General features: G+C 40.4%; 2 protein-coding genes and 2 non-coding genes across 9 annotated transcripts in view; all 4 read right to left on the bottom strand.

Moving 5' to 3' along the window:
* Positions 1–425: 425 nt before the first annotated feature.
* psma3 (proteasome 20S subunit alpha 3) lies at positions 426–6574 on the bottom strand. The gene is made up of 11 exons (XM_088354004.1): positions 6439–6574; positions 4644–4726; positions 4439–4562; positions 4188–4289; positions 2349–2422; positions 2210–2282; positions 1778–1843; positions 1444–1490; positions 1185–1252; positions 932–996; positions 426–528 (listed from the first exon to the last, which is right to left on the bottom strand). The coding sequence occupies exons 1-11, from the start codon at positions 6457–6459 to the stop codon at positions 484–486; spliced, it is 768 nt and encodes a 255-aa protein (XP_088210130.1). The 5' UTR covers positions 6460–6574; the 3' UTR covers positions 426–483.
* On the bottom strand, positions 1072–1151 carry LOC148352125 (small nucleolar RNA SNORD53/SNORD92). Its single transcript, XR_015852978.1, has one exon. It is a non-coding gene; the product is annotated as a small nucleolar RNA SNORD53/SNORD92 (small nucleolar RNA).
* Positions 1916–1997, bottom strand: LOC148352124 (small nucleolar RNA SNORD53/SNORD92). Its single transcript, XR_015852977.1, has one exon. It is a non-coding gene; the product is annotated as a small nucleolar RNA SNORD53/SNORD92 (small nucleolar RNA).
* Positions 6575–7872: 1298 nt separating the features above from the next.
* snx6 (sorting nexin 6) overlaps positions 7873–23645 on the bottom strand; it is a 40363-nt gene continuing 24590 nt past the window's right edge. The window contains exons 1-14 of one of the 6 annotated variants that reach the window (XM_088353967.1): positions 19716–19777; positions 19506–19556; positions 15426–15530; positions 15227–15337; positions 14752–14873; positions 14479–14602; positions 14236–14331; positions 14056–14161; positions 13151–13226; positions 13030–13069; positions 12880–12966; positions 12647–12806; positions 9778–9863; positions 7873–9710 (exon numbers count right to left, since the gene is read on the bottom strand). In XM_088353967.1, the coding sequence (XP_088210093.1) occupies positions 9657–9710; positions 9778–9863; positions 12647–12806; positions 12880–12966; positions 13030–13069; positions 13151–13226; positions 14056–14161; positions 14236–14331; positions 14479–14602; positions 14752–14873; positions 15227–15337; positions 15426–15530; positions 19506–19556; positions 19716–19721 (1224 nt within the window). In that variant the 5' untranslated portion in view covers positions 19722–19777 and the 3' untranslated portion in view covers positions 7873–9656. The other 5 variants (XM_088353969.1, XM_088353968.1, XM_088353970.1 and 2 more) reach the window with 5 other exon arrangements.

Below are 23645 nucleotides of genomic sequence, written 5' to 3'. Positions count from 1 at the left end.
CTTTCCAATACTTCAACCCAACCAAGTGATTACAGACGAGGTCAAAAACGTGCATTCAGGTCGATTTTGCAGCAGTGTGTTTCCACAGAAGCTTGGTTTTGTTAACAAGCAGTTAAACCTCTAGGTGCTTTCCTTCCAGGCATGGTAGCTGCCAAGTCAAAGTACTTTTGAGCAACTGCGCATTCCTCAACGTCACGTTGCGAGAGCGCTCCATTGTCAACAAAAGCGCCACATTTGCATCCGTGCACCGAATGTTCAGTACAAGTGCAATTCTGGGCATACTGATTACGACGCTTGTGGAGGCATCGCATTAACACATGCAATGGATGCTTTTACGTAAGAGGGAAAAGGGAGGCAAGCAAGGCCATATATGGTCAGTGCATTAGTGTCACATATTTGATAAACATAAAAACAGAAGGACAAGATTGGAAACAATCGTTTATTTTTTTAAGCAAAACATGAAATACAAACAAGTGTGGTGGATTACATATTGTCTTCATCCGAGTCATCTTCCTCTTCTAGTGAATCCTAAAAGACAAAAACAGATTTGAATATGAACATAACAGAACTACTAAATTTTGGAACTTAAGTGTTTGTTTCATGATTCAGGATCAGGATATTGTCACACGCCGCTATCCATCAATGACTTAATTTGGCGCGTCTAAAATGGGTGGAATGACGATTGACACCAATAATAAAAGTGACCAGATGATGCAGGTGCTGTCTCAGAGTCAGATCACCATTGAAATGAGTACCATCCAGGAGCAAACCTACTCCCACGAAAAAAAAAAACAGTCTGGAGAAGGATAGGTGACGCCAGGCTGTTCTTTCCAAAGAAAAATGAGAAAGTGGTGCCCCCACGACCCGGGTGTTTCAGGTATCCTGAACCTAAGTGTGTGTGCGTGTGCCCATTTGTGTTATTTCTTGCTACCTTGGCGTATTTTTCCGCTTCCTCCCTGATGTCTTTTGGAACCAATACGTGTCGTCCATTTGTGACTGAAAAGACAAAAAAAAAAAAAAGTAGTCATCCTCCTTTTGTAGACACTTCCGAGTTGCAGAGAAAATATGGGTGTAGTCAGACAGCCAAGAGGAAATTACCTCACAGGAATTCAGAACATTTAGCGAAACCTTTTGGAGAATCATCATCCCAGCAATAACAGAGGAGATAAAAGAATCGTACTTACTTTCTCCCACCCAGCTGAGCTCCAACTCAAACGCTTTGTCCTTCACCTCATCATGGACAATATAGATTCTGAAAGAAAGGTAGGGGGGCAGTTTGTGAAAACCCATCATTTAAACTAGGAGGAACAAGTTCAGTTTTCTTTCCAATGGCATAATGCAGAAATTCAAAAGCACCATCTTCGTCCCAACCGTGTCCATTTATACATCCTTTCCCCAATCCCTTTAATAACCATTACAGAATGTCATTGTGTCAAAACTCACATTTTGGCGACCTCTTTGACCAGTTCTCTGCATGTCATGTCCTTCATCTGCACACCGAAATAAATAGATAGGAATTAATCATCGGGTCACTGGTTTAGAAAAATTACACCTATCCTCAAATCGTCCAGTTCACTTGATGGGGCAGTAATTTTTCTGAAATTATTTGAATTCAGGGTCACACTACATCAAAATTGTCCAAACAGTTGTAACACTACATCAACAAAATTAAATTACATTTTCCATGCTTTTTAATACCATGAAATTATCATGAGTATTCCCTGTGCTGCCTTAAGACTTTGCAATACACATACAAATTATTTCATTGACATCTCACCTGCAACTTTTCGATTTCTGTCTTGGCGGCCTGTTTGGCTTTTCCAATAGCACATCCCCAGTAACCCTAAAACACACAAACCCACACACTGAAAACAAAGAAAGGCACAGCATCTACAACACAAAAGGATGCATGCATCTGGTCAGACAGCCAAGAGAAAATGATGACATCATAGGACATCAGCAAATTTTGCGAAACCTTCTCTGGATCATCACGCCTAGAGTAGCAAAATCCCTCACATTTTGAAAAGGTTGAAAAACGTTCATGGGAATAAAGTACGGAACTAATCTTTTTGTCTTAACATGTCTGAGACAAAATGACAGCAATGAAAAATGTTGCATTTCTATTACGTTTCCAATATTCTCCATCTAAATTCCTATGAACGTCTTTCAACTTCTTTGCGAGCCTAAGACAGCAATATTGAAGACTTACGTATGAGACACCCGAGGGGTCTACCATGTAGAGCTGCGGCCCATCGTCTTTGTCATGGGAGCCCAAGATGAAACTGCGGAACCAAGATCACAGAGTTAATGGCGCCGTGGTGAGCCAAGGGGGCAGACGACAAACTCACCTGCAACCGAAGGGTCGCACGGCACTGTACAGCGTGTAGGCGTGCACATACATGGCCACGCGATCAGCCAAGTGCTGTGATTGAGAGGAACAGCTGTTAGTCCACTTTAGAGGCCACGATATTACAGACAAACCAAGTAATTGTTTTTTTGTGCAATTAGTCTTAATGATATTCTAATGCTGGAAAAGCAGACTACAGTGGAACCTCGGTTCTCGACCATAATCCGTTCCAGAACCCAGTTCGAAAACAGATGTTCGATCGGCGAAAATCGTTTTTCCCATTAAAAGTAATGTAAAATCGTTTTAATCCGTTCCAACACCCTGAATGTTTACCATGAACGTAAACATGGAGCTAAACCAGGCTAATCTTCCGTACGAAAGATTACGCTAACATGAACGTGTACAACCAAAAAATCAGGCCGTTTAGACGTCATTTAGCACCCGGGTCTCCACAAAAAGTGGTGAGCAGTTAAAGGATAAAGAAAAGAATTATGAATAGGATTTCTTACCTTTGTGGTGCTCAACAGAAGCCATGCTGTATGTATAACAGATCGGAAACTCGCACACCTTCTTCATATTTTCCCATTATTTCTTTCTTAAATGCAAAAGTTGTACGCACTACCCTTTTTTTTCACCTGTAGCAACTGTGCTGCTTGCACAGACCTTCTTCGGAGGCACAATTAGGGGCTAAAACACTCCGTTCACCAATATTTAAAGCGAAAAGAAGTCCGCGCACACGTCATAACAGTTCTTCACGAGGGGTGGGGGCAATCTACACCCGTACGCCGCTCAGCATCGCACCCTAGCGTACCGGCGTTCGAACTACGATTTTTTTGAACGAAAAGAGAAGCAAGAATTTCTCGGAAATTTTGGTCAAGAACCGATTTGTTCGAATTGAGAGGCGTTCGAAAACAGAGGTTCCACTGTACTTCAAAAAATGATCCAGATTTTATTACACCCAAAACGTGTAATCACAAATTTATTAATCTAGTACACTTTTTCCCCCCACCTAATAAAGAACCCAGTTTGGGTGCACGTTATACACGTGCTTTTAGCGTAGGAAATTGTTGCATTTGTGCAATCATTCGATAAATATTCGCTGATTACAATAGATAAACATTGGATGCAACGAAGATCAAACCCGGATTGCAGCAATACGAGCACCGGATCCTAACCATTAGACCACCAGTGATATAGATGGCAAAAATGCGTTACATCTCATTAGCACACTATTTGTGGCCGTGGTAGACGTATGTTAGAGATTGGGGAAATTAGAAAGTTATAAATAGAAAGAAAAATGATTAAAAAAAAAACACAAAAGGGAAAAAACCTATTGATGAGCCAGACTGTGAAGGATATTAAAAACATCCCAACTTATAACCAATTAAAAAAAAAATCACGCCATCACTGGTGCGCATTATAATCCAATAAATATGGTAAGGCATATCAAGTCTTTCATGCATGTTATTTTCATCGTCATACAAAAAATAATTTTCTGATTGCCAGACTTAGCTCATACATGAGCTTCTAGTTATGACCATGACTGTTCACTTGACAGGATTAGAGCGTGATGTATGCTACGAGTCCAAAGACATTTTATACATTAAATATCAATAATGAATTGGACCCAGAGGATACTGGATTCGCTAATCACCATAGTTCTCGATCCCCCACTATACAGCAAATACACCTCGCAATTCCCACAAATTGATGTCGAGTCCCAGGGTTCTTTTGTGTGTATTGAAGAACCAAACCCTTCAGAGATGGCTGTATTCTACCTGACTATCCACAGACTCATGATAACAAAAATCTTGGTAAGAGTTCATAGCCTTAAATTTACCTTGAGGGGGATGTCATGTCCGTAACTGGAGCGAAAATTTGAAGCTTCATCACGTGCAACCTCAGCTAGCGAACGGGCGTCTGCAAGGAGACCTGCCACGGCCTGGAATAACAGGATGATTGGACGGTTATTATGATTAAGAACCAGACACGTCAACCAGCATACAATAGATTCTCACAATCTGAAAGCAAAGTGGTTGAGCACAAATTGTTAATTTATCTAATGGACTTTGTTCGTATTCGTCTGGTTACCATGCCGACATGTCTGTCAATGTTGAATATGCGTTTGTTGGACCCCTCCTCGTACAGTTTGGACAAAACCAGCTTCTCCACACCAAAGACGACGCCATCTTTGCATCGGATTCCGATGGCTGTGCTAAACCCCCAAACACACACAAAGCAAACTTAAATTTTGTGACTTCATGACACATTAACTAAGGAAAGTACATCCATCTACCTGCTGTTCTCAACAGCCTTGATGGCGTATTCCACTTGAAAGACTCGCCCGTCAGGAGAGAAAGTAGATGCCGAGAGATCGTACTGTAATATGTAAAAACACACAGTTAAGTAACATCAAAATATTCAAATAATTTTTTTTACTTGGGTTCGACATTTGGTTTACAAATATATTCTAGTTCAAATTCAAGTTGCCCTTGATCTTACGTTGCTACCCTAAGGCAGAGCTACAAGTCTTAAAAGAAAACAAACAGGCTCTCTTTCCAAGAGCCAAAAACCCATTAAACTAGCACATAAAAATAAAAAAAATAAAAATACATATTGCCTATGTATATGAACATATGTATTCATATGCAATCCTTGTTTGTTTTGTACAATGTTGCAGCTAAATGCCATAGAACCATTATGCACTTAAAACATAGGACAGTCTTTAAAGTACTATCTTGTAAATACTGCACAGATCTCTTATTGCCGTTTTTATAAACTTGACTTTATTACATGTGTATCCTGGAGGGCCCAAATAGTGATGCGAAAAATGTGACTTCTACTCTTATCTTGTTATTTACATAATCTTTTTAAACTATCCTATATAACTACCTTGTATTATACACTACAATATCTTTTTTTTACTCTATTCTTTTTAAACTATTATATTATTATTGAGAGTTCGCGTGTCATATGATTTCTTGTATATATATCATGTTTATGGTTTATAATGGCTAAATACAATTATTTTCGATCTGTGTATATTTAGATTTTTCCAAATGTATTTTTTCACGTTAATCAAATACATACAAGTTCGGGTTTACGATTTTAAAAGGTTTATACTGGCAATCAATTCTATTTTATTTTTTAAAGTAAGTATTTCGTTTTGAATTCGCAGGCTGTAATAACTAATATGAAAAATATGATTCAATGATCGTATTACTTTAATTTTAAGACTGCATTTCATAGATTTTGTGGACATCTATATTAAATCAAATATTTAGTACAAAGGGAAAAAAGTACCACGTGTCCGCTCATTTGAAAGGCTAATTTACGCTTAATAGTGATTGAAAAATCACTTTCAACATTAATTTATGAATTTGCTGATTACAATACACCCTGATGTGTTATGAGAATCAAATATTTGATAAGTTTCTCACCTTAAAATACCAAAAGAGTTTAGACGAAAGACGACACGTGCAACCCAGCACAGATTTCAGGTTCTGGCGGCCGCGCGATGTTACGGCTGAATTTTAAACCAGAACTGCCGTAAAACTGTCGTAAAATCTAATCCAGTGAATAGAGTCGTACCCTATTGAACTACAAGGTGAAATTAAGCTGAAATTATGACTTTTTAAACATTTAACATAAACAATAGTGATTATGTTTTCCTATTATAAAGCAAAATCGTATAAAACAAAAATTTAGATTTAACATTTCGGTCGGTCTCCAATTTGGACACATTCAATATGGCGGACGCCCTGGCGTATCAATCACCCCACTGAGGTCTTCATCATAAACATGGATAAATTAAGATACGGTGAATCTTGAATAATGTGAGATTGGCTGATAATAACAGAACGGATCATAATCACGATGTCACCACACTAAAACGGTTTTCATGCCTTTAATTTCAGATTAGCATTTCTTTCGAGGCCAGTCCCCGTGCAGTCAAGTGACTCAGCAGCCACTAGCAGCTAACTCGCTAAATAGACGCTCTTGTTGAAAAAAATCATCTTTTGGAATCAATTTACAAAAATAAGATTTATGACTTTCGAATACGTTTTTTGTACGCGAGACGAACCACTTACCCCGGTCCCAATGGAGCTCATTTTGACGGCAAATGTTGGTCCAAAAATGGAAAACCAAAGGAAGTTGCTTTAGCGCTTCACTATCAAAGATAATGTATTCGTACAAATGTTTCCGGCATCCGCCTTCAAAATAAAAGATAAGCGCTCCGAATATTCTATTTATTTAAATGAGAAAACTAGGTTCAGTATTATAGGTGATAAACAAAATCTTTTCAGATTTTGTCTTGGCGGTGAAACAGTAAAATGCTTAGAATATCCTCACTTAATTGTTAGGTGCACTAGATCTTTTATTCTTTTTTTTTTTGCTGGACGCATATTAGCAAGTGTTTTACAACTCTTAAAAGAGTAAAACATTGACCAACTGGATATACTGTATATTATAAATCTTCCATAATAAATCTTCCAAAGTATTTCTGCAACTCAAATACCAATACATGAGTCTTCTGGGATTAAGGGACAGCAAACCTGGGCAAGACACTGGACCCCTGATGCTTCTGATATGCAGGTAGTCTCCTTGCTGACACCACTATCAGTGTGTGAGTGAATGGGTAAGGGTGAAGCACATTGTAAAAGCACTATATAAATGCAGACCATTTAGCATCTGTTATCAAGCTGTTTTTAATGTTAAAAAACTTTATTTAAAAAATATATATTATTGGAATAATGGGTAAAAATGCGTTATTTATACTTGCAGGTCCAGAAATTTGCATTTATTCTACACAACATGAGCCACACCTACAGGCAGCTGACATGATTGTCAGCTATTTTGCTGCTGCGGGTAAAAAAAATAAAAATCTTTGCAAAAGGCGGGGCAGAAATGGTGCAGTTTGGTAACTTTCAGCCTCCTTAGTTAGTATACTTCCTTGTGCTTTTTACTAAACAATAGTGACATTTAGTGGTAAAAAAAATAGACACTATCCCTTTAATCTTTTTTGTTATAAACACTTGCAGCACGTGTGCGGCACAGTTCTTCTAAGGTCTTGGAAACCTCCTGTGTGGGTTCAAATCCAGCTACCGGACTTCCTGTGCGGAGTTTGTATGTTCTCCCCGTGCCTGCGTGGGTTTCCTCCGGGCACTCCGGTTTCCTCCCACATTCCAAAGACATGCATTTCAGGTGGATTGGCCGGTCCAAATTGTCCCTAGGTGTGAATGAGCGAGCCAGTTGTCTGTGCCCTGCGATTGGCTGGCAACCAGTTCAGGGTGTCCCCTGCCCACTGCCCGAAGACAGCTGAGATGGGCTCCAGCACCCCCGCGACCCTACTGAGGAAAAGCAGTGCAGATAACGGATGGAATTGAACTACAGCATAATTGATAACATAGACACTGTAATTTACTCATAACTGTAACAGTCATTTGTCAATAATTGTGTGATGTAATAAAACAATATCCAAGGATAGTGAAGCAAACATTTTTAAGGAAAAAAGGCATCGAACATTGTTGTGGAAACAAATCAGCTTGTTTATTAAACTGGCACATTTATTAATTTTTGTCCTCTCGCCACCTTGCATGCCCCGAAACTTTGGTCACGTTGAAAGTGAAAAAACATTCCTTTACAGTAACAAGCAAATAAAACACAATAACTCAAGAGTGATGTGAAGGCAAACACACTCAAGCTCCTCCCACCAAGACAAACAAAAGGAGGCAAAGAATAATAGTTAAGTTTGTACTGGAATATAACTCTGGAAAGGGATTTCTTTCATTCGATAACAGGAACCGCATCTGGAGTAGGACATTGCAAAATAAAAAAGAAAACAAAGAGATGTTAACCAGCACCAAAAAGATACCCTTTCAAATGCAAAAAAACAAAATAGGAGCGGCCATGATGCTGGCCAAAACTTAATAGGTCCACACCGCCTCAGAATGGACCAGAATCTGTATCAAACTGAGCAAGTAGATTGATAACGTCTACCGATACTGACCAAACTTATTTTGAATAAGAACCGAGTGACCAGGATCTGAACTAGATTCAGTCAATGTCAAAGAGATAAAGGAACCCACACTGGACTTAATGGATCTAGATTGGATGGAATAGATCCAGATTTATCAACATCGAACAACGACGATTCCGGGTGTAGATTGGTAAGGTCTAGTGAACCTGACTCATTTAAATTGAGAGCTAAGTGATCTGGACTAGCAATGCCAGAAGGATACAGTACTATACTGATACAGATTTAATCAAACTGATCCAGATTGGTCACCATTGACTAAAAAAGTAAATCCAAGGACGTTTCATAGTATCGATTGATAAGTTCTAGTGATCAAAAGCAGACTCATTTCAAGCGAGAGCCAAGTGACCAAGAAATGGACTAGAATGATCCAGGCGATTCCGGAGAGATGCAGATGGGCCCACACTGTACTGGATTTATCCAAATTCATTCAAACAGATCTGGATTGATCAATATTGACTAAAACAGTCTGTTCCAAGAGGATTTCCGAGTGTAGATTGATATGGTATAGTATTCCTGAAATAACTCGTTTAAATTGAGAGCCAAATGACCAGGATCTGGACAAGATAGATTTAGTCAGTGGCATAAAGATACAGTACTATGTTGATCAGCTATAATCAATCTGAACTAGATTGATCAACATTCACTGGAAAAGTCATAAGAAAGTTTCTGGGTGTGGATTGATATGGTCAAGTGATCTTGCCCAGACTCATTTCAATTGAAAGCCAAGTGACCAGGATCTGGACTAAATTGATCCAGGCAATATCAGAGTGATGCATATTAGGGCCCCACACTATAAAAATTGATCCAAATTCAATCAATGTGATCCAGATTGACATAGACTGAAAAATTTGGATCCCAGGACGTTTTTGAGTGTAGAATGATAATGTCCAGTGATCTTGCCCAGACTCATTTCAAATGAAAACCAAGTGACCAGGATCTGGACTACATTGTTTCAGTCAACATCTTAGAGATTCAGTACTAGACTGATCTAGATCTAATCTAGCCAATTCGGATTGATCAACATTGATTGAAAAAAAAAATCTGATCCAAGGACGTTTCTGTTTTGATGGAAGTGTTCAGCGTGTGGTTATATTGATGAAGACAACGGACTTCCGGTTTAGTTTTGCTCAGCCTTCTTTTTGTGTTTCAGTAGTCCACCTGAAAAGGCCCCTGCCACTCTGTTGTGACCCCCCCCCCTCCATCATGCAGAGTGTTGTCCATCTGGAAGAAGGGCTGGGAGGGCATGGCTGTTGCAAGTGGGGGGCGTGGTTAAGTGTTTCCTTTCAGAACACCCAGACAACTCTGCAACAATTGCAGGTTCCCCTGAAGAGACAAACCAATAATAATGTCATAAACAGACTCAGTCACTGGTACCAGACTATTTGACTACCTTGGCATGTTTCAGCTCCAGCTCAGCCAGCTCCACCAGGTTCTTCCTGAAAGCTGCCACTCGCCTCGTCTTGAAGTCGATAAGCTCTGGGTACAAGACCAGGATTTCAAGAAAGATGAAGACGCCATGAAACAGTGGGCACTTTTACATGCAGAAAATGATGTGATTAGAAACGGAATATTGCTTATTATTTTTGGGTTAGTCCTTTCATTTTCCGATTGCTCATGCATGTACACATCAAGCTAATCCAACCGCTGGATTTCATGCACAGTTTCCCTCATCCAGTACGATTTATATACCTAAAAAACACCTTGGGATATGTAGTACAAAGAACGAATGATGCACCCACACCTCAGCTCACTTGCAAAAAAACCCTCATATGTATTGCTTGATTTCTCCAGGACATTTCAGTTTTACTTTCTGCCCCCACAGGTAAATCCATCCTTATATAGTGAATGCCACAGTTATATCGAGGCCTGGGTGCTAAAACGATAACGCTAATTATCGTCATAAGAGTTTTTGCCACACTAAATTAAAAAAACATTCGATAAAAGTCAATCATTTGATCTGTAATTACGCCAACCGAACACCGGAGAAAATAGGGACACTTTTTGCAATGAAAACGTAAGTTTCAGACCAGAAGGTAAAAATGGTGACGAGAACCAGCCAATCATTTCGCAGGAATGGCAGTAGAGCGCCCCAAAATTAAAACGAAAACAACACGGTCAAAATGAGTGATAAGGAGGCCAAGGACACCCAGTAGACCCACTCAAAGCATGCTGAGAGAGTCCTAGACAGAAGAAGCCCCTCATCTTCAGTTGTTTAGAGGATGCGTGGTGTCCAGTGGGCGCGCGCGCCGGTACGGCGCCGACAGTCTAGCGGGCTCGGTGTTCTTGAAAAACCAGGTGTATCCGGGGCGCTGGCCGGCGGCGACGGGCGGGCGGGTGAGTCACACGGCCACGCCGTCCACGGGCGCGACGAGGTAGACAGGTCGCCACCAGCCGGGGCCGACACGATGTTAAGTGGCTGGGGGGTGTCCCGGGGCTGTGTCGTTCTGACTCAGTCACAAAAACCGCTGATGGCTGGACGGTGGGGTGGGAAGGGTCGGCGCCGGGCGGACGGCGGCGGGACCCTCCTGCTCATTTGCTAACTGCTAATAGTGGGATAAACACTGGGTGTGAGCTAACCCTGTTGTTTGTGCGATGTCGGTCTGGTGGGAACCTCAAAGTTCATCCTGAGCGCTATGTCACATCACGAAAAAGGAAGGGAGAAGGAACGGAAAACGAGAATAAAAGGAACCATGCCAGCCGGTCTACACTCAGTCCACGCACGGGCCGAAAAATTGGCACATTGCAAGACACATAACTAGAGCCCTTAAGGTCCCTAGTGAATGCATCCATATCCAAACACTGCGACGGCCGCAGGATACTCTTGCCGAAATGCGCTTGGTGAATTTGTGACCGGGGCGGTGGCGTGCGCTTTACTTGGGACTAGTAAGCGAGGTAATGGCCACCGAACGTAGGGCTCTAAGCCTGAGCGGGAAAGCGGTACAGCCTGCGCAGAAAGGCTCAGGGTGGGCCCCTCTTCACTTGTGTTCGGGTCATTTCATTTCATTTCATTTAGGTTACTTGGGCAGCAACGTGCACTTTCAACTATGCAGACGACTTGTGCCAACCAAGATGGGCAACACGAAATTAATCCACAATTTACAACAATATAACCCGCTAGAAAATGAAATGAAAAACAATTCAGCCCCAAGGAAATGCTCGCGGACGTTCAGCCCCATGAAAAGATGTTACAGGAGTAAGACAGCTAGCGAGGCGCTACCTGTGTATCATGTTCCTCACATTTGTGAAAAATGTTATTTAACAGTTTGTCACCATGTGTCTTTATTCTGACAATCCAAACTGGTTAGAGCAGCAATCAAAATTCAACTTTCACCGGGGCAAAAATTAGACTTAAAATGTGAAGGGTAAAATGACGTGGTAGTTATCAATATCAACAACAAAAAAATGTTTTATTGAGAGAACATTTTTTACCATATTACCCAGGCCTAATTGTATCCATCCACGTATAGTGTAAGTCTATTTTAGCTAGCCCCGAATGAGCAAGTCTTGTAGAACACGGGACGCAACAATGGAGCTCACTTTTAAAGTGCAGAGGAAACGGTACATACTTGAATTTTGTGAGTGACATTAACGATTCATCATCCATTTTTAATGTCGAAAGTTAAATGCAGAAACAGCATCTCTTTGTGTAATGACGTCAGTCCTGTATCGGACTTGTAATTGGAATACCCGAAACGCCTTGTACACCAGTGGTCGGCAACCGTCGGGTAGTGTGATAGTGAGATAATAATAGTGTAATAAATAAAACGTAATGCCCTTTCCTATGTCATCTCTATCACTAGTGGTCTTGTGATATTATTGAAATGAAAATGAAATGATCTGCATTTATATAGCGCTTATCAAGTAAAGACTTCCCAAAGCGCTTTACAATTTCTCAATAGCGGCCGTGCAGCCATGTAAGGCGCTAACCTGCTTATTGGGGGCATTAGGGGTTCAGTGTCTTGCCCAAGGACACTTCAACATGTAACACGGAGGAGCCGGGATTCGAACTGCGATCCCTTGATCCCAAAACCAGCGTTATTATCCATAATGTTATCAGTGGGTAGTGCCGCGGGAATATTGTCAGACATTAGACCGGTCCGTGGTACAGAAAAGGTGGGGGACCACCGATGCGAACGATTCGTTCGGATTACTCCAAGAATCCGATATTGAGCTTCCAATCGGTTTATCTCCTGCATGTAAACGTTAACAGTGGAGAAGGAGGTGAAGGTTGAGAGAAGACTAGACAAAAAAGTTCACACCTTGCTTGGCGGACTCGGAGATCTTATCAAATTTGCGGCAGCAAAGCTGCTGGCTGGTGTCCGCCTGCAGCACGTCGCGGTTCTTGGACCGTGCTTTGTCCAGCGCCTTGTTGGCGTTCTCGTAGTCTAGCAGAGCTCGACTGCGGCGATACAGAAGGTCCTACAGGGGTGAAACATTCAGCGTCATGCGATGAAGATTTACGAGGTTCTGAGATAAGGACAACTGGAGGGACCTTTGCAGCCTGCGACTCCCTAAGGTAATATTTCAACAGGTCGGCCAACTTCAAGTCCTCGTCGGCGGCCACCCGAGCTTCGATTTTCTATCCCCAAAATAATATTATTGATAAACATCTCATGAGCTAAAGAGAAGTCATGTGACATACCCTGGTCTTCTCAAAAAGCTCAGACACTTTGAGGAAGAACCTGAAACACAAACAGACACCAGAATGAAGATTTGGTGCATGTGTGGGGGTGACCTAAGAAAAGAGATGTTGCCTTTCTTACTTGCAAAGGTCTGTGGAGTCCAGCGTTCCTAAAGCATAAAGAGATGATGCCATTCTGTTGATGTCATCTGCAGCATCTGGACAGAAACAAATCAAGTTTAGTCCAACGTGCTTTAATGGTAAAGATTTAAGGATTTTTAGTTTTTAAACCAACCATTTAAATCATATTGTGTCTTGAGTCTATACATCTAATGCCTCTTCTACGTGCTTAGATTCTACACTTCATCAGGGTTTCTACAGCTGAAGGCAAATTAAATTTAAGACTTTTAAAGACTTTTCTAAAGCCTTTTGAAGACCGAAAACCACACTTAAAACCAACAAAACCCCCCAAAAACACCACATGAATTAGAGACAATTTCAAACAAATGTTTATTTAATTTTGGTCCGATCTAAACAATAAAGTGAAAGGATGTTTACAGTCCTTCAAAGATCCTCAGTCAAAACTGGCAGATAACTGCTAATTCCAAATTACTCTTCTGCTCCATTCATGAAGCATTTTTATCATGATGTATGAAAAATGGCTCTTTTACCAAATCTTTTTGGTGCAAAAAAATAGAAATCGTATTAATGTGCTCACATTTAACGTTGATGCCAATTAAGGCCTTATTTTTAGAATAATGAATTCTATGCCTTTTAAGGAGCCGCGGGAACCCAGCCTCCTATGCCACGGCACTTCAGTTTCGTTTCCTCGTCCATTTTGCCTTCACACCTTGTGTCCTTTGTATATCAACTAATCACTGCCATAGACAGCTATCAAAAACATATGTAATGATTTATTCAATGACACTGACAGCTATGAATGCCAACAACACTGAATAACTCCAAAACTTAATTTAAGCCCGTTTAAGCACTTCTTGTTTATCTCAGTGTTTTCACACACTTTCCATCCACTCATCACAATCTTACTCTTGTGCGAGCGGATCATCCTGTCGGATTTGGCCGAGGCGTCCTTGACTCTGTTGTGATACTCCAACAAGAAAGTCTTCTCGTGTTCGAAAAAGTCGTCCACGTCCTGCGGACAGATGCAAAGGAAGAGTGTGAAGTTACAATCAGCCTGGTTAATAACACGGCGTCAAATGCGGTTACCTTGACGCCTGCCACCAGGACCCCGTCAGCCGACTTTACGACATTCTTGAAGAAGTCCTCCAATTTCTCCTTTTTGTTTTTCCCTCGCACGCTCAGCTGTGATCACAATGTAACATGGTCGTTGGAAGAAATGTATGAAAGTACATAAAGCGAGGACAAAAATTGTGATAAAAATGAGCTGCATATCGATCATATTAATAAAAATTCTTAAAGTCAGATTCCATATACGACCATGCCACTCACGTCTTGGTTGTACTCCAGGAAGACATGGAAGTTGAGATCCTTCCTCAAGATGGGATGCGCCGCCACACGGCACAGGAAGACCTCGTGCATGGCCACAGTCTTCTTAAAGATAGCCAGGTACTCTCTGGGTGCATATGGGGAAAAACAGGGATAATACAGGCTTGTAAATACCTAATGCTGGGGAAGGAATCAATTGCTCAAAAGGGTTCACAAACTATTCAGCATTATCTACTTCCTGAGTGAATTATTCGAAACTTGAGGTGAGAGACTCACGCTTCCAGTTCCTGCTTCATCTTGGTGAACTCCTCCTTGGTCATGGATCCCTCTCCCTCACCCAACTTCTGCAGCTTCTCTCTGGAAGCGTCAAAATCGGGTCTGGGTGGGGCAGGTGGTATCTGAACCAGCAACAACAGGAGTCGGTCAAACATATTGATTATTCGTTTTGAAATACAGTTCGATATCAAATACTCGTTTAGCATTGACTGGTGATATTTTAGTGCATATAAGGAAAAAAAAAATATTAAGGGACGCAATAGCATGGTCCTGAAAATGTGTGCTTTGACACTAGTTTGTGGAAACGATAGGCAATTATAAACCTTATTACTAATGACTTTATATATGTGTGGCTATGTAATTTTACTATACCTTTTTAGTATCCTTTTTTTCACCAAGTTTAAAAAAAGACTACTTGTAGAAACATTACCAGTAAGCGTAGGTCAAAAGAGTGAGAACACTCCTCATTACTCACAATGTAACCAGCATAGTCTTCGTTTTCCACAAACGAGTCATGGAGCCAGATGAACTCTTCATGCTGACGGACCACAGAGAACTCGCTCTGCTTGAAGTTGGGCAGCGTGCTCTGTGGACACACCACATTAGCACGATGGCGGTTTAAAGAGCCCAAAACAGGAAGTGCCATCACATGACCAAGCCGAAAAGGAACGTACCTTTGTATGCACCGTGAACTTGACCTTGTCTCTTTCGCTGAGGGCGTCTGAGATGTCCACTTGCAGCGTGGCATCAGTCTGGAGGTCCACGCTCACTGCCCTGGGCTGCAGTTAGAAAACACACACAAAATGAATTAAATCCAATTAGAACCTCTTAAAACACCTCAACAATTTCTTAAAGGAAGAAAAGTTGATGAATGAGTTTTAAGCGGCCATGTATTTCTCTCTGACGGAAAAATAGCTGGGTGCACGGCATTGTAACTAATGACAAACACAATTCTTTTTATCTTAAAAAGTCCATTACCGTAAATTCCGGACTATAGAGCGCACCTGATTATAAGCCGCACCCACCACATTTCGGGAGGAAAACCGATTTTGTACATACACAAGCCGCACCTGTATATTAGCCGCGTGCGCCCACATTGAAAAAAACGCAATACAAACACGAAATTAACCCATACCCGATACAGTCCAAAAAACAAAGCCGGCAAAATAAACGGAAAATGATACCGGTACTTAAAATTTAATGGAGACCTGGAGAGTCCTGGTGCCCGTTGAAAGTAATCCAAGGAAAAAAGTGTATATTTCCAAAGGTAAGGGTGGGAAAAATATATATTCACTATTGTCGGCCGCGTCCACAAACACGTATCACCTTTACTCCACTTCCCGTCAGCCCGCGTTTGCCCCGCCCCTTCTTTCTCATTTGCTCGTACAAAACATATCAAAATAAGTTTCTAAAATAATTACATTACAAAAATATACAGTTGCAAATACATATTATACATGGTTACACATATTTACAAAGAAAGACGGTACACCGAGAGAGTTTTCAAAGCTTTAATAATAATATTATAACTTTCATCCCAAACCGTGCCTGTGAAGGCTAGCAAAACGCTACTAGCAACACGCTCGCTACACAGTAAACAGCTCTGTTAAAAAAACATACCGTACTGGAAGTAAGCGCGGTAAACCGTCCTCATCTACCTCCTTATAACTGACGTCATCAATGTCATCTTCCTTCAGTATGGGAAAGAGACTGTGTCATATAGACGTCGTCCCACGCTCCCCAATTCTAAAACACGCTAGCATTACGCTCGCATAGAATAGATTACGTGTGGTAGCTCCGTTTCCTTCTATATCCGACTGCTCGATTGCGTTTAGCTTGAAAGTTGCGTCATGTGCCTTTCTTTTTGCAATTTGCATGATGAGGATAGGTCTACGCTAATTTAGTTTGTGCACAAACTAAGAAGTTGCAGTCTAAATCCAGGGATCAGAATGGAGATTTTCATTTTCAGCTGAAATAGCCAGCGTCCAGGAATAAACCAGGGCGGAGCCCCCCCCCCAAAAAACCTGGGTTTTAGGCAATTGACTTGTCCAAAACCATGCTTATATTTATCATTTAAGTAACATTTTTAGAAGATTAAAATAATTTGCCCACATAACTGATTTTTTTGTAAATACTGCAAGATAAGTTCAAATGCAGTTCAGTCCCTGCAGCTTGTGCGACAATGCGGCCAATTTTTCTAACGGCCGCCAGGGTGCGCCAGAGCAATAAAGGAAAGAGTGAGACAGTCGGATTTTGAATTTGTTTGCTACGCAAGAGAAAAAGTGAAAAAGTCGGAATGCCTTTGGGGTTCAAAAACAGCGGAAATCCGCGGATCCGCGAAAAATTCTGATCCCTGTAAATCTTACCTTTTGTACTTGAGCGCCGCTGGAGGCCGTTAGAAAAATTACATAAATTGGCCGCATCACTGAATAAGCCGCAGGGTTGAAAGTTTTGGAAAAAAAGTAGCGGCTCATTGTCCGGAATTTACGGTAAATACACCAGGCCAGGCGGCTCATTTGGAACCTTTTGCAATTTCTAGGCAAATTCGTTAGGGAATATGAATTGATAAAGGTGTTTTTGTCGCATATGTAATTGCATCTGACTGAAAATTAGACCAAATTAGGCTGGCGCTCCCATGACCCTTGTGAGGATAAGCAGTACAGAAAATAGATGGATGAAAATAACCCCTTTCCCGTTTCCTTAAAATATGCAATAAAGCAGACTAGTAAAACAGGTTTTTGGCCAACAGCTCAAGATCACTTTGTCAATCAGTGAACATGTTATGAAAATGTTTTCATTTCTGTTTAAATATTCCAGAACAGGATAACACTTCAAATAAACGGCACGGAGAACAGAGTTAATTTATGACTCAGGACAAAAGTCTGTGTTAATGGAGATAAAGACAAATTGGAAAATATTTTTTGTTTAAGTGAGATGAGGGAAGGTTGCAGACGCTACAAACCCCTAAAACAAGGACTAAAAGGCTCAAATACATTTTCTTCCATAGCTCCATCACCATCCTAAACAAGACTGTGTCGAAAAAATATCTGGGCTAAGGATGCCCATCTATCCCAATATTCTTTTTCTTTAATATTTTCATTTTCTTTTCATGTGTATTCTTGGGTGCCACTTTTAATCTAGTTGTCAACAATGTTCACTACGTTTTTATCAATGACAATAAAGAAATTCCAAATTCTAAAAAAAGTCCTTCCACAGACGAACAGGTTTAGAGACAGTTCCTTCCCCAGGGCCATCACCGACTTAAACAAGCACACAAAACTTTAAAAATATATATCTTGCGGCTTATCTGGGAATTTGTGTTGCTGCTAAATATTTTTGCATTGCATTCCATTGCACTATTGTTACACTTCACTGTTTTTTCATTGCACTACAATTACAACTTAGGCCAGTCTCTAAGCACTACACTGAAAATATTTTTGCCTGTTTACAGACAGTCTTGTCTTTAATACATGTTTACGCTGGAATGTCGTGTATAATCTTGTTTCATACACTGTTTCACCACGCTGTAAACTAGTTCATAATGACAATAAAAACAATTCAATTTAATATATCTATATATTCTCTTTAATTTGTCAAGTCATATTTATTTGTGATGCCCCTTAATCTCAAGGAGTCTCAAGGGCTGCACAGACCACAGATTATTGCAAACTTCAGATTATTATTACACCATCCCATGATCTAAAACCTACATGAGGGCAAGGAAAAACTCAAAAACCTCAACATGAGGTAAATGAAGAAACCTTGAGAAGGGACTGCACATGAGGTCATCCCCATTACAAGATGACCAGGCTGCAATGGATGTTGCAATAACAAATAATACGCATATATTGTTAACAGGAAATATAGGTAGTTTATAAACTAGAGAATAGAAGTGCGTTTTAAGCCTAGATTTTAATTAAAGAGTTTCACTGAGGCTGCAGATCCAATCTGCTCTGAATATTGATAAATGTAATATCACCCAGAGTGACTCAGTCAAAAATTTAGGTGTCACATTTGACCCCAATCTGTCTTTCCAAACACACGTTAAGAATATTACTAGAACAGCTTTTTACCATCTTCGCAACATTGCTAAAATTTTCCCCATGATGTCCCAGTCTGATGCAGAGATTATAATTCATGCGTTTGTTACCTCCCGTCTTGATAACTGTAATGCCCTACTCTCCGGTCTCCTGAGGTCCAAAATTAACAGCCTGCAGCTGGCACAAAATGCTGTATCGAGTCTTTTAACTAAGACAAGAAAGTTTGATCACAAGACTACGATCTTAGCTAACCTGCATTGGCTTCTTGAAAGTCTTGTTACTAGTTTATCCTGCAGTTCCGTTTCTAATGTGGCTGAAAACAATGAATGCATTGTAAATAATGACAATAGAGACAATAGCACTTCTAAAAAAAGATCTGGTTTCATTGACAAATCCGAAAATAGATCTATTGTTTCCTGTGATATTAACTAAATTAGATCGGTTGTTTGATTTATATTGAATCTTAGCTAATGATTGTTTACCTTTAGAAGCCAATGGCCACCAAACCCAAACAGGAACACGTGACCGTCACGTGACATGCTGGCAGAACCAGTTCCCCTAAAGATGCAGCTATTCAGGTAGCATCAAGCTAATGCTAGCCCTCCATGCTAAAAACAGCTTCTTTCAGCTTCGCTTGGTTTGGTACCGGGTCCAAAAATTAATTTTGGAGGGATGACGTTGAATAAAAAGAGTAAGAAAAGAAGGACAACTCACTCCTCGGTCCTCTTCGGAGAGGAAGTCTGGTCCGTCGTCCAGTCCTTCCTGCTGCGGGAAAACAGAATACATAGCGCTGTCGTTTTTTTAAGAGTCCACGAGCGGACACCTATCGGAACTGCAGCCGAACTATCGCGGGCCGGGTAAATTCCTACACGTTGAAGTCAATAGGTGACTGAAAAGAGGAGAAAAAAGGCGAACCTAACTTACCATCATGGCGGCCAACGGGTGGAGACAGGAATACTTGTGACGTCATGACGTCGCATGAGAAGCGCGAGTGTGTGACGTCATTTGAAAACGCTTCCCGTAAATATAAATAAAAAATAAAAATTAATATTTCTATTGCTAGATAGACGGATAAGGGTAATGCACAATGAAGACGTTTACGAATAAGTGAAACAATTTCGAAACTTTTTTTTTATCTTAATTGAGAATGAATGACGCTAATTTTCACAAATTAAAGGGACAGTGTGTAATATTTGACCACTATAGATTTGCGTGTTTCAACTGAAATATTAGTGCTAAAAAACGCAAGGAAGACTAAAAACTACAGAGACTCAAGTGACCATTTTTCTTCTTTTTTGACCAACCTTTGCAAAAGAAGGAAAGAATAGAAAAAGTAAAAGAGAAAATAGAAGAAAAGAGGATAAAAGAAGAACGAGAATTATTTAGCACCTCATAGTGGTAAAAAAAAACTTCTCTTAAAAAACATTTCGGTTTTAAGGGACAGTGTGTTATATTTATTACCTCCTAGTGGTACAAAACATTCATTCAGTAAAAAAGTGATTCAAATACTTAGCAAAAATACATGAACTATTACAACAATGTTCGTTCTGATGAAAAAAAAAACACAAATTGAGTAATTTGTACTTCTTAAGACCCTCCTTAGGTTGCCGCCATGTTTGTCTGATGTCTTGTGGCATTGGTTTTTGTTCACATTAGACAACAGTGCCATCTAGTGACATCAACTATAATATAAGACGGTTTTAATACGTAAAAAGCACGGCGGCGCAGTGGTTAGCGCATGTGCGTCACAATTCTGAGGTCATGAGATCAAACCTTCCTGTGTGGAGTTTGCAAGTTCTCCCCGTGCTTGCGTGGGTTTCCTCCGGGCACTCCGGTTTCCTCCCACATTCCAAAAACATGCAAGTCAGGTTCAGGTCCAAATTGTCCCTAGGTGTGAATGAGCGAGTGAATTATCTGTCCCTGTGTGCCCTGCAATTGGCTGGCAACCAGTTCAGGGTGTCCCCGGCCCACTGCCCGAAGACGGCTGGGATGGGCTCCAGCACCCCCGCGACCCTACTGAGGATAAGCGGTGCAGATAATGGATGGATGGATGGTGTTATACTTAGTGCCTCCTAGTGGTACAAAAACATTCATTCAGTTAAAAAAAAGTGATTCGAAGCAAAAATACATGAACAATTACAACAATGTTCGTTTTTATGTAAAAAAAAAAACACAAGTCGAGTAACTTGTATTTCTTTTACATAGGTCCCTCCTTAGGTCGCCGCCATGTTTGTCTTATGTCTTGTTGCTTGTTGAGGCACTGGTTTTTGTTCACATTTCTGCCCGAAGATGGCTGGGATGGGCTCCGGCACCCCCGCGACCCTACTGTGGATAAGTGGTGCAGATAATGGATGAATGGATGCATAGACGACAGTGCCATCTAGTGTCATCGACTATCATATAAGACATTTGTTAATACGTAATTGTAAATTTAGCTAAACATATATTTCTTTTATATAAGAATAACATTACGCCAGTTCTGACAAGTTGTATTATTTAGTACCTCCTAGTGGTGAAAAAAAGTAAAAAAAAAAAAACATTGGTTTTAAATAATAAATGTATATAATAAATTGAAATAATGACCGGAATGCAGTACAGTATACACATCATAATTTTGGCAGATTCGCGCAACTTCCGGTGTCAAAAAAAGATTCAATTCTCTCCAAAAACACTAGATGGCGAAATTGCTTTTTGAAATGCATGAATACAAAATAATACTTCGTGTCTAAAAAAAAATACTCGATAGTACAATCCCAATGATGCAGTTGACCACAGTATTCTAAACATTTGATTTGACTGACTGAACTTTGTATCAACTTTAGTATTTTCGAGTCTTGTTGGCTTATTTTCATTATTAACTAAAGTTTGCTTTATTTTGTTTGACCTGGTTTAGGTTAAGTTATTTGTGCAGCACTTTGTACACATCTTCTAAAAGTGATGTTTATTTTTTGTTTCATTGATATATGTCATGACAAAAAGCAAGGAATTCGTGAAGTACTGAATATTAAGGTAAAATGATAAAAATAAAAGTATGAAAGTGAGTGAAAGAATAATGGTTCCTCTGGAAAGTGTCTTCAAGCATTTAACAAGGCACAATATATATTGTATCTAAATGTTTTTCTTTTTAATACAATTTTTCACAGATATTGATACAACTCTTGAGTAGTCGTTAATACCAACAGCAAATACCAGTACAAAGAATTCCACCTCTATTTTTTAAGTGACAGTGTATAATACACCACCCCTAGAGGTCGTTGTATCTTAGAATGCAGCTCAAAGTGTGTGGGCCAAATGGGGCCCGTCGCATGGTTTTATATGGCCCGCAAGGCAATGCCAATGACTTGCAGTTTTAAATATGTCCACTGGATGTCGACAAAGCCAGGTGCCACTCGGAAAGCACTCAATATAAGTGTATTTGCTGACTACCATGAATCAACCAGAGAACATTAAAGAAAACCATCCCAGTGTTTTTGTACTTAAAATAAAAAGTGACTGTTTGTGGCATATCATTAAAATACAAAATAAAATAAAAAAAATAGCCTGGGTGTCATTGCAGAAGTCCAAGGAAGCTTTAGATCCTTTTTGTAATAGATATTAAATCCAACAGCGAAGTCCTTATAATCACGCAAACAAAAAAGCAACCGAAATACTTAAAAATCATTAAATCGATCATTTTGATCAGTGTTTTTGAATTGATTTTTTTTTTTTTTTTTACCAAATTCGAGTTTGTTTCATGGTTTGGCGCACACAGTCCCTCTCCTCCTCCAAGGGATGGTAGCATTACCCAATTTTCCAGTCCTGTTTACAATTCATCTCCCCAGGTGATTCCAATCAGAAAATTATCCACCTCTACCATATATCCTCCAGGCTTCCACCTCACATTGCTCATTCGTTTTGATACTTAAAGACAGTCCCTCGCCAAGTCGACAAGCTTCTCCTCGATTGTTCATCCACTCCAAGATCTCCCACTCCAGCCATCTTTTTATAGGTACTCCCATATCTCCCGTTTATAATTCAACTTCTCTTCCCAGACCTTTCTTTCTCTTCAGTTCCCTCCTCTTCCCAAGATCTGCCATCCCACCCATCTTTTTAAATGTACTCCCAAATCTCCCTATCAAGACCGCCTCAAGTTTCCATCCTTAGTAGTTCAGGTCCCACACTCCCTTCTCTGTAGTTATTTTTTTTTCTCGTTGTTAATTAAACGCCCCCCTGTTGGGGTTTAATCACATCCCTTGTTTTATGTCTCCTTGTGTCCTGCATTTGGGTCCAACCCACATTTTGTAATAGTCTGCATGAGTTTCCCAGAGTTAAATAAACAGTAGTGGATATGAGGGCAAGTGGTTAGCGAGTGTGCAGCACAGTTCTGAGGTCATGAGATCGAACCTCCTGTGTGGAGTTTGCATGTTCTCCCCATGCTTGCGTAGGTTTCCTCCGGGCACTCCGGTTCCCTCGCACCTTCTTAAGACATGCATGTAAGGTTAATTGGCCGGATCAAATTGTCCCTAGGTGTGAATGAGGGAGTGAGTTGTCAGTCTCTGTGTGGCAACCAGTTTAGGGTGTCCCCTGCCCACTGCCCGAAAACAGCTGAGATGGGCTCCGGCACCCCCGCGACCCTACTGAGGGTAAGCGGTGCAGATAATTGATGGATGAATATGAATTCCGTTTTTTTTTCGTTTTTTACAAATGCACAGTTGATAAACACTTCAAGAGACCACATTTTAGTGAGGGGGAAAAACATTGAGGGAAATAAAACACTCAATAATTGTACAACCAAAACTTACATCCCTGAATCATCATTTAATTGTGAGCCTCCAAAAAGACCCCCAGCCCTCCAGCTAAATCACACTTTTTACT

The sequence above is a fragment of the Urocampus carinirostris genome, chromosome 15 (assembly GCF_059441175.1).
Source record: "Urocampus carinirostris isolate Australia breed hairy pipefish chromosome 15, RoL_Ucar_1.0, whole genome shotgun sequence".
Lineage (NCBI taxonomy): Eukaryota > Metazoa > Chordata > Actinopteri > Syngnathiformes > Syngnathidae > Urocampus > Urocampus carinirostris.
This window is presented reverse-complemented; position numbering and strand designations above follow the sequence as displayed.